This window comes from Lolium rigidum, chromosome 3 (genome assembly GCF_022539505.1).
Source record: "Lolium rigidum isolate FL_2022 chromosome 3, APGP_CSIRO_Lrig_0.1, whole genome shotgun sequence".
Lineage (NCBI taxonomy): Eukaryota > Viridiplantae > Streptophyta > Magnoliopsida > Poales > Poaceae > Lolium > Lolium rigidum.
This window is the reverse complement of record NC_061510.1, coordinates 131,813,513-131,828,870: the sequence shown is the minus strand read 5'-3', so window position 1 is coordinate 131,828,870 and position 15,358 is coordinate 131,813,513. Positions and strand designations below refer to the sequence as shown.

The 15,358-nt window shown below is 41.1% G+C and overlaps 1 protein-coding gene across 1 annotated transcript; it reads left to right on the top strand.

Moving 5' to 3' along the window:
* The first annotated feature begins 8,730 nt into the window (after positions 1 to 8,730).
* On the top strand, positions 8,731 to 13,660 carry LOC124698239 (nuclear poly(A) polymerase 3-like). The gene is made up of 10 exons (XM_047230748.1): positions 8,731 to 8,973; positions 9,063 to 9,143; positions 9,235 to 9,333; positions 10,026 to 10,088; positions 10,179 to 10,340; positions 10,921 to 11,034; positions 11,341 to 11,403; positions 11,496 to 11,792; positions 12,475 to 12,639; positions 12,729 to 13,660. Exons 1-10 carry the CDS (start codon positions 8,731 to 8,733, stop codon positions 13,083 to 13,085), a joined length of 1,644 nt encoding a protein of 547 aa, XP_047086704.1. The 3' UTR covers positions 13,086 to 13,660.
* Positions 13,661 to 15,358: the final 1,698 nt, after the last annotated feature.

Genomic DNA, 15,358 nt, shown 5'->3' with positions numbered 1-15,358 from the left:
CAGTAATTTTAATGATGCACCCGCAGGACATAAGAGTTGAAGCAAAAGAGAGCATCAAAAAGCAAGTATGAAACAAATTTAAGCCTAACCCACTTCCTATGGGAAGGAATCTTGTACACAAATAAATTCATGAGGAGCAAAGTGACAAGCATAAGAAGATAAAACACGAGTAACTTCAAGATTCTCAACATAGAGAGGGGAAACTTAATATTATTAAGATGCATATAACCATGTTTCCCTCTCTCATAATAACTTTCAGTAGCATCATTGATGAAATCCACAATATAACCATCACTTAAAACATTCTTATCATGGTTCATATGCATAAAGGTATCATTAATTTTGGCATAAGAAGAGTTCTTCTCATTAATAGTAATTGGAGCAAGATTATTATCAAGAATCTGAACATGGTAAACAAGTTGCATACTAAAGGAATTGTTTTTAGCAATCCAATCATAACTATGACAAGTTTCATAAGGATAGTTATAACCTATATTATAGCATTCTTTATAATAATCATCAAAGATTGGAGGCATAGTGTCATCATAAGAAATAGAATAGTTATCTTTCACAGTATGTTCATCTGTGACCATACCATCGTTGTTACTAGAAGGAGAGGTATCAAACATATAATGATCAGTAGCAAAAGGATTTTCAAACACCTCATCCCCAAGCTTAGAGCATTCTATATCATTATGGGAGGAAGCATGGATAGTAATGATACTATGGCAATTATTAACATCATCATTTTCAGAATTAGTTTCCCAGAGATTTCCAATATCAAAAGTAGTGTGCTCTTTCAAATCATGATCACTAATGTAGGTAAAGGGCATAGGAAGATCATTGTACTCAGATTCATTATCATAATAATCATTAGGAGCAACATACTTACGGTTACCTATCGTTATCTCATACATGCGGGGATATGCCGTTACCTCTTTCTCTTTATTCCCCTTCTTCTTCTTCTTCTTCTTCTTCTTCGTTTCCTTCTTCTTCTTCTTCTCTTTCTCCTCGTTCCCTTCTTTAGCGGGGAGAGGCTTGATGAGGGGTTCCTCCACATAACCTGATCTGTTTCCAGAAACAATAGAAGAAACTTGGGAGGATTCCTCTTTTTCATTAATAAGTTCAAAACACACAGCGGTCCTATCATATTTTGGCAAAGTTTCATCTTCTAAAATATTTTGTATGTAAGTATTTGTATGGCGATTATCAATGCAATAAGAAAAACACCCACGCAGGACATCATCAATATCAAGATCACTCATATGTAACAAAGAGATTTTTCTTGATAACTCTTCACACCACAAAAATAAAGTAAGTTCATCATGCTGATTAGGAGTAATTTCTTCATCACAATACAACTTTGCAGCACTCATGGGGTTCGAATTATCATTGAAGGAGCATTAAAAATTAAAATGACCCACTCTATGGCAAAGTTCGCAAATAAAAGGATAGATGGCACAAACCTTTTTACCAAGATCATCTAGAGCCTTAGACCACTTTCTAGTTTTTTCATTCATATGGTGGATACAATATTCATCTTCGATTTGATTAATTCCACAGGGTCTATGCATTCCACAAAAATTAACATGCTTATAAGAAACAGAAGTTTGGGCATGTTCATTGCAATCATTAATAACAGTTTCATCCTTCATGCAAGTGTCTTTAAAAGGTTCACGATACTTATCAAAATTCTTCCTAGGCAATTCAAAATGAGGGGCAAAAGCTTTATAAAGATTTGCAACAACTTGAGAGTCAAGACCATAAGTAGCACTCATACTTCGAATTTTATCAGTATCCATAAAAGTTTCAATACATTCATAATCATAATTTATACCCGACTCTTTACCTTTGTTGTTCTCCCATCCTTCAGTGTTCTCCTCGAATCCGATCAAGAAGGTCCCTTTTAAACTCTTCTTCATTGCGTGTAAATGATCCGGAACAAGTAGTATCCAAGCAAGGTTTTATCTTGAAAAGAAAGTCTTGCATAGAAATTATCAATGATGATATTACCAGGAAGCTCATGATTGGGGAATTTGAGCATTAAAGACTTCAATCTCCCCCATGCTTGGGCAATACTCTCTCCATCATGAGGCGAGAAATTATATATGCGGTTCCGGTCTTTGTGAATTTCACTTGGAGGATAGAATTTAGAGTAAAATAGAGGCACAATATCCTTCCAATCAAGAGAATGCCCATCCTTCAGCAGTTTGTACCAATGCGCCGCTTTACCAGACATCGACATAGAGAATAGTTTCTTCTTCACTTCATCCATAGAGATACCTGCACACTTGAATAACCCGCATAATTCATGCAAAAACAGTAAATGATCTCCAGGATGGACAGTTCCATCCCCTTTATAGCGGTTATCCATAACACGTTCAATAATTCTCATAGGTATTTTATACGGAATACTTTCAGCAGGTGGAGCATCATTAGAGTTATCGCATATGGGAGATAAAGCATTATCAGGGCAAAATATTTCTTCCAAAGCTGAGGAGCAAAAAAATTATTTTTATATAAACTAGCTTCCCCAAGCTTAGACTTCTCCATAGCATTAGCAAGTAATTGCATTCATACTAATAACATTGCTACTATCATGCAGATAAGGTTCCATAGGTTTTTTAATTTTTGCATCAAACAATTCATATCTTAACTCAGGAAATAGATTAAAAAGCTCATTGTTGTTTTCCATTGTGCCTAACTAGTGAAAAATAAAAACAAGAAACAAAAATATGCAATTGCAGGATCTAAAGGAAATAGCTTCGAACACTCACACAATGGCGCCAGAAAATTACTTAGTTACCTGGGACCGGAGTGTGAGTGCCTTTTACCTTTCCTCCCCGGCAACGGCGCCAGAAAAGTGCTTGATGTCTACGGGTGCTTCTATTCTTGTAGACAGTGTTGGGCCTCCAAGAGCAGAGGTTTGTAGAATAGCAGCAAGTTTCCCTTAAGTGGATCACCCAAGGTTTATCGAACTTAGGGAGGAAGAGGTCAAAGATATCCCTCTCAAGCAACCCTGCAATCACGATACAAGAAGTCTCTTGTGTCCCCAACACACCTAATACACTTGTCAGATGTATAGGTGCACTAGTTCGGCGAAGAGATAGTGAAATACAAGTAATATGGATGTATATGAGTGGTAATAACAATCTGAATAAAATATGGCAGTGAGTAAACATGCAACGTAACGATAAATAAACGGAGTTTCGATGCTTGGAAACAAGGCCTAGGGATCATACTTTCACTAGTGGACACTCTCAACATTGATCAGATAATAAAACCACTCTACACTCTCTTGTTGGATGATGAACACCACTAATTGTGTAGGGCTACAAGAGCACCTCAATGCCGGAGTTAACAAGCTCCACAACATTCAATGTTCATATTTAAATAACCTTAGAGTGCATGATAGATCATTGCAATTACACCGAGTACTAACATAGCATGCACACCGTCACCGACAGACTATGAAAGGGGGAATAGATTGCATCAATACCATCATAGTAATAGTTAACTTCATAATCTACAAGAGATCACAATCATAACCTACGCCAAGTACTACATGATGCACACACTGTCACCATTACACCATGGAGGAGGAATATACTACTTTAATAACATCACTAGAGTAACACATAGATGATATTCAACTAGATCACAAAGAGAGAGATGAACCACATAGCTACAGCAGAGCTCTCAGCCCCGGGGGTGAATTACTCCCTCCTCATCATGGAGACAGCGATGGAGGTGAAGATGGCGGTGGAGATGGCGGTGGAGACGACTCCGGGGGCAATTCCCCATCCCGGCAGGGTGCCGGAACAGAGACTTCTGTCCCCCGAATTGGAGTTTCGCGATGGCGGCGGCTCTGGAAGGTTTTCTCGGGTTTCGTCAATCCGTGTAGGGTTTTCGCGACGGAGACCTTAAGTAGGCGGAAGGGGAGCCTCGGAGGGGCCCTGGTGGGCCCACACACTAGGGTGCGCGCCCCACTCCTTGGCCGCGCCGCCCTGACGTGTGGGGCTCCTTGGCTCCTCTTCGGTACTTCTTCGATGCACTGAAACCTTCCGGGAAAAATAAGGTGCTGGGCATTGATTTCGTCCGATTCCGAGAATATTTCCTTACTAGGATTTCTGAAACCAAAAACAGCAGAAAACAACAACTGGCACTTCAGCATCTCGTCAATAGGTTAGTTCCGGAAAATGCATAATAATGACATATAATGTGTATAAAACATGTGAGTATCATCATAAAAGTAGCATGGAACATAAGAAATTATAGATACGTTTGGGACGTATCAAGCAACTAGGTCTTAACGATCTTTGTCGTCAAGAAACCCTTTCAATTCACCATCTGAATGAGGTGATAATGGCTTTGATGAAATCATGATGTGTCTTTCAAATATCAAGAAAATCTCTAAATTTTCAATTCTACACGTTTGAATAATGAGTATCACAAAGTTATCCTGCATATACTAAGATTTATGATAAATCTCTATAATAGAAATATACTAAGATTCATGCTAAATCTCTATAATAGAAATATAGAATCATTGTTATTTACATTGAACCTAGAATATGAGTCTATGTTTTCAGTTCGAAGTCGATTTTACACATTGTTCACTAAAATAAGCATAACTTTCTCACACAGAGTATGTTTTCGATGCACGACCACTTAAAATATTTAGAAAAAAACATGTGCATCTAAATGTATTCACCAAAAAATCAAGGTAGGGCGGATGCCCTGCCTTGCCCCAAGGGGAGCTTCGCCCCTGCCGGTGCTTCTAATCTCATCTAAGTAGATGAGGTTTTCGATGTCTTCCATGGTGGGTACCTGAAAATTCAATAAACAACGTTAATACTAAAATAAAAAGTTAACAACTAAAATTAAAGATCCAACTAAAATTATTTTGAGGCTTCTGTAGTCTTTAATTTGCGTATTTATCCACAAAAAATGACGCGCTAAGTCTCTTTTCCAAATGAGTTTTCCGAATTCAGGATCCTGCTGAAACAAACCCAAAAGGGCGCGCGTAGGCGCGATAAAATACCAAAATCCTATTGCTACTAGTGCAAAAACATAAGGTAAAATATGCTGGAAATTGGACTCATCAATAGGTGTATATCTAAATGTACTAGATGGCTACCCTATTCTCCCCTAAATTTTCTTAGAAGAAATGGTTTGAACGGTACATGTTATATGTAGAAATTTAATTCCATATGTTGTCCGTGATTTTCTCAAAATTTACCAGAGATTTATTGAGGGTCTTGCTGATATTTTTTTTATTTTAGTCCAAAAAAGGATATTACAATTTAGGTGGCATTCACGGGGAGCAAGAAAAACATATCAAAAAAGGAAAGAAATTCATCTTCTCTCACATGTGGTTACGATGTGGACCACTTTTCTCTCTCTTATAATTATCCATGTGGGCATCTACTTTTTTTTAATATAACTACATTGTTTAGTATATAAATTTGATGAAACAATTGTGGTATTGTTTCTCTCTAGGACTATAAATATAGTATCATGTCCACATCCTTATTCTTGAAGTTCTTGCTTCGTAACCATATTGGCTGATGAGGGTTTGGTCTCATGTCCCTCATGTCCCTGATACTATTTGTATGTCTCATACACTAGCACAATGAGTGTTTATTGGAGTTAGAAATTGGAATACCTAAACATGATGTGGTGGATGATAATAAAAAAACAAAGATGTTAACAATACACATGATCAACTTGTTTAATTACATGTCAATTAACTGTGCAGGTTCTTGAAATGCAATGAAACTGGATGAAACATTCCAGCATGAACCGTAAAACACCGAAACAGCACTAGAACCACACACGATATTTATTGTGCACAACAGAAACCCCGCGTATTGATATGCATGTGGAAAAATCTTGCTCGTGGGTCAATATGTGTATAACTCATGCGGTCAGCCAATCTTGTTGTGCAGTCAGCCCAAGAGGCCCGATGACCTCCCATGCATCCCCCACATTCCCTCTATCACTCTCTCTGATGTCCCCTTTTCAGGATTTGATGGCCTGGAAGCTTTGTGTAGGCCTTCACGAGTCTTTACCACACTCTACTGAAAAGTTACAACCCTCTTGCCATATGAGTTGTTGGTCAGTGAAGCTCGAGACCGCTCAAAAGACAAGAGGGTGGACACGCGGAGTGAATCATGATGTAATTGCCATGCCGCCCGTGTGAGAAAATATGTTTTTTATGTGGAGAAACTCATAAGAAGAAAATCACTGGCTACACAAGCACGACTATGCAATTTCAATGTGCACTATTTTGGATGTGCAATGAGGCCCAGTCATAAGTTGTAATTGATGCAAATACCGTGAACTACAAATGTTTTGATCAATGTGTCCATGTGTAAATTTATTTGACCGTGGTAACACACGAGCATTCAACTAGTACGAGGTAAATTAATATATACATATCCCATGAGGCTATCTCTACCTGATATTAGTTTGTGCCCCGATATCGATAAATGTAGCATATCCCCCTTACACACTCGTAATCAATTCAGTTTTTATTTTTCTTACTCTCTCCGAGCCGGTTCATTAGTCTTACGGGTAGCCTAGGTTATCAACTTGATTAAAAAAATATGAGGTATATGTTAAAAAAATATATCAATATAAGCTTCAGATGTTATATTTTCTAACGGTATTTTTTTGTTTACCAATTTATATTATGTAGGTCACATTGACGAACTAGGTGCACTCGTAAAGAACAATAGACCGATATGGAGGGAGTGCCTCTTAACGTAGAATTACCAACAACACAACATAAATAACCACGGTCTTGGTCACGTTGCTGGCGCGAAAATATCATGTACGTCCGACTAGAGGGAGCATCGTACAATAGATGATAGTACATCATCTAATAAATAAAATTACTCTGTATTAACACAAAAGCAAAATTTTCACTCGGAGGGATGACTTCTTCTCCCTATTAACTACCATTATTAATTGTGCACAAAATATCTACCCTCATTTATAATAGGATATACATTGTGGATTATGAATACTGCAATTAAATGCCATATTGGTATGAATCTCTACTTACTAAATGGAGATATATCTAGAAGGCCATAATCATAATACTCAAATAAAAATTTGAATGAAAAGACACTAAGACTACTGCGCGAAGCAATGTTAGTTCGAGGGTCCTTAGGAAACACCGCATATCCGAGAAACATAACCGTGACAAAAAAATGTAGCATGGGAGCATATCATTTCTTTTGCAAAGTCTACTTATGTAGCTACATGAAAATGACGCGAAATCCATGATGTAGACTTGAAAATCTGGGGCGAAAATTTAACAGAGTCTACCTTTCACCACATAAATAAAACTTACAAGAGTCTATCTACCTATTATCAAATTTGGCAAGTATTTGTTAAGGTGTACTTAAAATATGATACATATATTCATCTGGTAACCGCGTGGTCTGTGCCATAAGCGACCTTAGATGAATAAAAACAATGTTTATCTTTTTTTGCAAGGAAATAAAAGTATTTATTTAGTAGTGGAAAAGAAGATATTGTGGGAATTGTCACCCATTTTCTCCATGTTAGTACACCCACACATGGGTGGGTGTTTCCGTTACCGTCCATTGTGCTTTGAGATTCGGATAAAAAGAGGAGGGAGAAAGAAAATTTTCCACCTACCATGGTAGGCACGAATCTCGAGAAATAAATGAACGGTGACGGAAACACCCACGCCCATGCGTGTAAGTACAAAAGTATTTCCGCTATTAATTGTGCACAATATATGCACCCTTATTTATGGCGAGATATACACCGTGGATTATAGATATATAAATATCTTTCATTCATTGATATATAAATCTTTTGTTAATAAATGAAGATATCTCTTTATAGAAGATCGTACTCACAATACTCAAACAAACAATTACCATGTGAAGCGATGTTAGCTCGATGATCAATAATAAACACTAAACAAATGAGAAACATAATCAAGATTAAAAAAAGTTGCAGTATGAAGTTGCATCATTGCTCTCGAAAGTTATACTTATACGGCCACGTGAGAGACTGGCGCGAAATATAAGTTTGAACGATTGGCGCGGAATATAAGTTTGAACGATTGGCGCGAAAATTTGACAAGAGTCTAGCCGTCACCATCTAAATAAATTTAACGAGAGTTCACATGCCACCATTAAATTTGACGAGTGTATGTTAATGATCGTACTTGAAAATAAGTCCCATAACCTCGCAGTCTCTGTGGTAAGCAATCTCATTCATCTCGTAAAATGTTTGAGTAAACAAGTTTGACACAAAATCTTGTTGAAAGCAACAAAGCTTGAAAACAATTCTCAGGAAGATAATAACACTAATTAGAAACACACAAGCTTGAAAACTATTGTGAGGAAGATAATAAACACAATTAAGGACACAAGGTTGAAATGTGTGGACCATTTCCAACAGGCAGCGACTGCTATTTCCACTCCGTCCAAACCCCGTCTCACCTACACGGCTGTACTGTATATAAACCCCGTCGCCCCCACCCCGTTCCACCATCCTCCCATCCCCTTCAAAACCCCCAAAGCTGGCCTAAATTATTCATTCATTAATTCATTCAAACACGAGGCCCTCGCCGGCGTCGCCGTCTCCGCGGCGACTACCCAACGACGCCGCCGCCACCGACGCCGCGCGCGTGGCCGCCGGTCAGCGCAGCGTCCCCGCCACCGGCGGCCTGCGCCGGCAATGGTGCACGACCGCGCTGCCGGGACCTCGGCCCCCCGCAGGCCCGAGCCCCGAACCCTAGCCTCCATGCGCGCCAGGGGCCCTCCGCCTCCCCCGCCGATTCCGCCCTCGCCGCGGATGTACCTCCGGGGGCCTCCCCCGCTCCCGCCTCCCGGGACCATCCCGCCGCGCCCGATCATCATCCGCCTCGATCCCGCCACCGCGCAGCGGATGGACATGCTCCGGAGCGTCTCTCTCATCAAGGTGAGTCACCGAAGCGTCGACCTTGCACGCTTGCCGTATCGTTTGATTTCGTCTCTAATTTTGGGGAAAACTTGTTTTGCGAGGTTCAGTTCCTTAGGGAGGATGCGAGGGTTGTGCCCTCGGAGGAGGAGGAGCAGAGGAGGGAAATGGTGGTAAGCGAGCTCGAGAAGGTAAGGGGGGATCATTTTTTTTCCGGCTTAAAGGTCGCAGCTTGCAAAGTGGGCCCGAGTGGGACTTATATTCCGTTGGTGGCTGTCTCAGATAGTGATGGATTGGGCGAAGCAGGTGGCGTTCGATCAGGGGGAACAACATTGGATCACAACAGCCACGGTGTTGACCTTTGGCTCCTATGCTTTGGGGGTAAGCGCCATACTCCAATTTGTGCACTGTTTGCTGTGATTTTTTAATGATGCTGTGATGCTAGGCTGGTCTACTAGTATATCACATATATCAGTGGAATAGTATATAGTTTTCAAGGTCAATTTCGCCATCTGCTTTGTGTTGTGTTCGGTTTAAAACCCTAGGGTTATCACCTAAAAATGTCACTGCTATTCCAATAATCTCGGCAATTTGTCCTGGTGAGCGTTGTTTGTCAGTTGCTGCTGGGAGAGGCCTTGAGTTTCTCTTGTGCAACTCTCTGTTCAGATGCGAAACTGCATTGTGCTATGTTATGTTAGAGTGAGCATGTACTGCGGTTTTGCTATTTCTTTGACCGTATTATCAATTTATCATGACTCTGGTAGTTTCTGGAATGTGGAAATGGGCCGCATGATATGGCGATTGGCCGAATGATGCTCTGTTTGACGGCAGCCCTATTGCACAGTTGATATACCAATAGAACAATTGGGTGAAGCAGTCAAAATGTATGATTGTGGGTTTAAGTGTAAGGTGTCTGTAATTGCATGTATGAGCACATAGAATGGGTAAATGAAAGAGTTGTAACTGGACTGTCATTATTGACAATATTTCCCTTGTAATTGATGCATTTTCCCTTAAATTTTGCGGTTATCTTTTGGTTGCAAGCATTGGCTAATTATTGTCCTCTTTTGAAGGTATATGGACCTGAATCTGATATTGATGCAGTCTGTGTTGGCCCTTGCATTGCATCACTACAAGTGAGTACAGTTTTCTATTTTCAAATTTTCATTTATCTAACCGTTTTGAGCCTTTGAAATTAGCTCATGAGGTGTATATTTGTTATGTAGCATCATTTTTTCGTTGTCCTGAGACAAATGCTTGAAGCAAGGCCAGAAGTATCAGACTTGCATTCTATCGAAAGTGCCAGGGTTCCGTTGATGCGCTTTAAATTCAACGGCGTGTCAGTTGATTTTCCGTATGTCCAGCTGCCAGTTATCAATGCTGCAGAGGCAAGTATCTTGGAATATTGATGATTAAACACGTGGTATCTCAATTAGTATTGTTTGACTACTTTCTATTATTATGTGTTACATCTGTGCACTACATGAGTTAAAAGCTTATTTGGTCTCAACTTCTTCTCAAAGTAGCTTCTTTCAATCTCTGGGGTAACTTCTAGAAAACGTAATGATTTTCTGGAGCTAATATATAGGATTGATACGTAACTCCTTAAGATATCCTGGTGTTATGGCTTCATTTTTGCTGCGATGTACCATGATAAGCCATAGTTGGCCGCATCTTTGTGTCATTTCATCATGCATATATTTGTGTAAATAATTACATAGAACTTCCCCTACTTTTTCTCAGCCCATACCTTCAATTCAATAATTTATGTACGCTTATTTTAACATGATGTTGGTCTCTTCACTTAAATGAGCTGAAATGTGATACAATTTGTGAAGGCTGCTAAGTTTACTATTCTTATGGGTATCTTACACAACCTCTGTAAATTAAGGCATTTGCTCTAAGAAATAACTGAGCACAATAATATCTGGGTCAATATAAGATCTCAGAAGTTGTTTTGTGCTGCAGGCCATACATGCATTTGATCCCCGTTTGCTTGAGAAAGTTGATGGGGCAAGCTGGAGATGTCTATCTGGAGTTCGTGTTAATAGAGAAATCATGCAATTTGTTCCAAATATGAAGGTCCGACAGTTTCCTCACTAGATATTTACATCCATCATTCTTCTCTCTTATTGTACTCTTTATTTACCTGTCTTTCAGTCAAATGTTGTTTCCCATTGTTTACGTTCTTCCTTGTGTACATTTTCTTATGTTTCCGGGTTCTGTCCCTGATCATGTGATAATACGGCATGTTTACAGAATATGTGTACTTTTTGTTTGTTTGTCTGGCATGCACTATGGCGTGATTGTACTTTTTATTTGACGTGTTCTCCAAAACCATTCTTGCTAATTCTGTTTTTTCTTCTAACTTTTGGTAATTTGATGCAGAAGTTTCAAGTTCTGCTGCGGTGCCTTAAACTCTGGGCAAGAAGAAGAGGGATTCATTGTCATGTAAGGGGTTGCCTCTTCTTTGTCGACAACTGCTTATGGTTTTTTATGATTTTCTAACTGTCTTATTCTCGATTACATGATGCCATTTTCAGCTAGTTGGTTTCTTTGCTGGAATTCATTTGGCGGTTCTCGGAGCATATGTTTGCTGCAGACATCCAAATGCTAGTGTCAATGCTTTGTTATCTCTGTTCTTTGAGATATTTTCTCACTGGCCTTGGCCTCTTCCAGTGAGTTTGCATGATCAGACACCTCTTTGGAGTCCTGACGGGTGCTCCCTCATGCCTATAGTGATGCCCTGCTTTCCACCAGAATTTTGTGCCTCTAGTGTAACAAAAAGCACTTTCAAGAAAATTGAAGATGAACTTAGGCGAGGGTTCGCTTTGACCAAGGTATGCTTATTTGTTCTTTATATGGCCTCATTTAATTAATCTCCCTTTTTCTCCCGTAAAAGTTGATAACCTGTTTGATATTTCTACAATAAATCTGGACATAGTTAAAAAGTTAAAATTACTCTTATTGTAACCAAGTTGAAGAAGTGGCCTGAGTTCTGATACTATATGTTCCAATACCTTCCATTTCTATTTCTCACTGTATTGTCATGTTAGAGTTTAAACCTAAAATAGTATATACCACTTTGTTGCTTGAAGTGGCCCTGATCCATTTTATGTATCAGGTTTTCAAATAAGTGATTGGTTTCACTGATTTTTATTTACTTTTTGCTTGGTCCTTTTCTATTCTGTACTCATTGATTAAGCAAATACTGTAGTACCTTGTTTGCTTGAGTTGATATGGGGGTTGGGATCCTCTCTCTTTAGCTATAAAAGTTATTTAATCCTCTGAGAAAGTCCGTTTTCCTTAAGAGTATAGGTGGTTTCCTTATTTAACTCTAGATGGATTTGTTTTTTTAATAGCGCACAGTTAGAGGAATTGATGTATGCTGTTATATCTTTGCTGATGTTAAATGCGTTCCACACATTCATGAAACTCGTCTAAACTATTGGCGAGCACCAGTTTCAAGGCTTGCTTGCATCCTTGGGCAGCTGATAATATCACATTTATCGCTTATTACAGGATATAAGGAATATTGATATCGACTGGTCTTGGATTTTTGCACCATATCCATATGGTGAAAGATATGAGCATTTTCTTCGCATAGTTCTCTCAGCTCCAACAACTGAAGAGTTACGTGATTGGGTTGGATGGGTCAAATCACGATTCCGCAATCTTATTCTCAAGGTTATTTTTCGCCACCTGTTTCTTGCATGTTCACGTTACTGGCTGGACGTTAATATTGATCGTGACCTCTCCTAACTGATGTTATGCAGCTGGAAAGCCTTAATGTTGGTTGTGACCCAGATCCCTCAGAGCAAGTGGATCATACCATCGCTGAGCCAAATGTTGTATTCTTGTGGGGTCTCATGTATAGGAATACTCAGATCTGTACAAGTTCTCTCAAAAAGGACTTCATGAAAAGTGTCATCAACAACATCTATGGAAAGGAAAAGTGTGCCCATTCAGACATAACAATGTCTATTGTCAGTACGCTTCAGCCGCTTAAAAGCTTGCCTGATCAGTCGGTTCACTCACAGAAACTGCTGAATCTGCCATCATTAATGCTGGGTTTCCGACAGATGAATCTGGGCTACCAACCGATGAAGCAGGACTGCAATGCAGTTGGTTAAGTCTCCGGTTTCATATTGACCTTGTTCTTCACCTGTGGATATCCAGATGAGAATAGTTAGAAACCTAATTTCCTTGGCTTTTGGAGGGTGTTTGCAACATCAGATAGAATATCCGGCGGTTCTTGCGGAGCTGGGGGCCTGGGGCTTCTTCATTCCTTGGTGTGGAAGTGTTTTTGTTCGAGCTGGCTGCTGAGAGATGGATCTTTTTCCCCTAAAGCTTCCAGGGGGAAGTATATGTTCATTCAAGCGGATAATTCATGTTCTTAGGCTTGTGCAGGTACATGTACACAGCATAGAGACTGGTATACAAGTGACAGAGGTATAGCGGTATAGAAGTGTATGTAGAACTGTAGTTGTAATGTTTCGTACCCAGCAGCAGAATGTGTAAATTGCCTTTTATGGTCAGAGCTGCTTGCTGGGTACAATTGCGGGGTTTGATAAGTGTTGTGGATAGCCTGCTATGCTATCCATTTTTACTGTTGTAGTCTGCAGAAAACTGCTGCATGTACTGCTGTTCAAGAGTTCTTATCTAGTGAACCATCCGGATGAATGAAAAATGTTGTTGTTGTTCTCAACTCGTGCATTTCTTGGGCTTACTGCTCATTGCATTTTTATGGGATTTTTATTTCTTTATGGCTACTCGTGTTGACTCCTGCCTCAGCCTGTTCGTTGTTCGATGCTGCCAAGCTGGAGCCCATGCATTTCATAAACGGCCATGCTTGCAGTTCAGAGTGTTTGATGTAAAAGAAGTGAGAATGAAATCTCTGCTTTATTGATCAAGAACTTGGGTATCTAAAGGTGTATATGATGCTCCCCATAGGGGGTCTCACAGCGCTTTGGATTTTCGGCCGTTAGATCGAGCTGACGTGGCGCGATCTCCGCCGTCGATTTCGTCCAGGGCAGCGAGGCCCTCGCGGAACCCGCGTTTTATCCATGGGTCCTGTAAAGCCCGCTCGGCCCAGCCTCTCGCGTCGCGCGTGGCTGCGAGCTGAGGGAAAAGGCCGCTTCCTCTCCAATCCCGTCGCTCCCTCTCCCCTTCCAATCCCGCAGATGCAGCCGCCGCCTCCCCAGCTCCCTCTCCCTGCTGCCGAGCTCGCCTTCGGCCGCCGCTCGCCCCGCAACCGCGTGTCGTCGGACGGCGGAGATGGCTGGGGCGGGCGGGAGAGCGCCGGCGGCAGGGAGGCGCACTGGGGCGGGCGGGCGCACGGGGACGGCGGCCGGGAGATGGAGGGCGGCGGCCGGGAGATGGCTGGGGCGGGCGGGAGAGCGCCGGCGGCAGGGAGGCGCACGGGGGCGGGCGGGCGCACGGGGACGGCGGCCGGGAGATGGAGGGCGGCGACCGGCGGCGGGGAGCAGCGCCGGAGGGGCGGCGGCCGGAGGTGGAGGGCGGCGGCCGGAGGAGCGGCGGCTGCTGCGCCTCCTCCTCGATGCACCTTCTGGTGGTACTGCTGTTGCTTCCAATCCGTTGGAGATCTAAACTGCAGCTCCATCCACCAATATCCAGGTTCCCCACCCTCTCTTTCTCTCTCCCTATCTCTGGGTCCAATTCGGGTTGGTGGACTTGGAATTGGCCACCCAACATACACGAGATCTGTATGATGGCTGGCTTAGGATATAGGCCTGTGTTGCTCTGACATGGATTTGTTTTGTTTTTGTACAGGGCTGGCAAACCACAGGATCATCGATTACCACAGCGATGAGTTTTCTGGGCTCTCTCCGTGGTTAAATCGCATTGCATGTTTTGGTAGAGGAGGCTGGGATCGATTACAAAGTGGTGAGTTATTATGAATATCAATACTAGGATGTGCTATTTTTGTTTTCATGGGATTAGATTTTTTATTAGATCAACAAAATTACCAGACTGTCTAGCATATAGAAATCTGAAATTTGTCTACCATATGGTATCTGAAATTTGCAGCCCAAGCAAAAGTTGAAACATTTTCATTCCCTGTTTATATGGAAATAAAGTAATAATCTGTGGGTATGTTTCTGCTCTGCCAACCCAATTGTATGCTCTATCTTTTTTGAGATGCATTTTCTTTATCTTTTCATTTTCTTTGCTGATATCATTAATTTATTTCACTCTTTCATGCAGAGGGGTTGCAAAGGCGATTGCGGAGAAGTCCTGCAATGCTCTTCTCCTCAAGGTATGTTTGGTTTGGGATACATTATTTTTATTGTAGCGTATAGCTTTGTCAGCTCAAGAACTGTGTATGTAGGTTAACCACAATGTACTTGAGGCTGTGAGAATATCAATACTGGTTGGCTGTGGT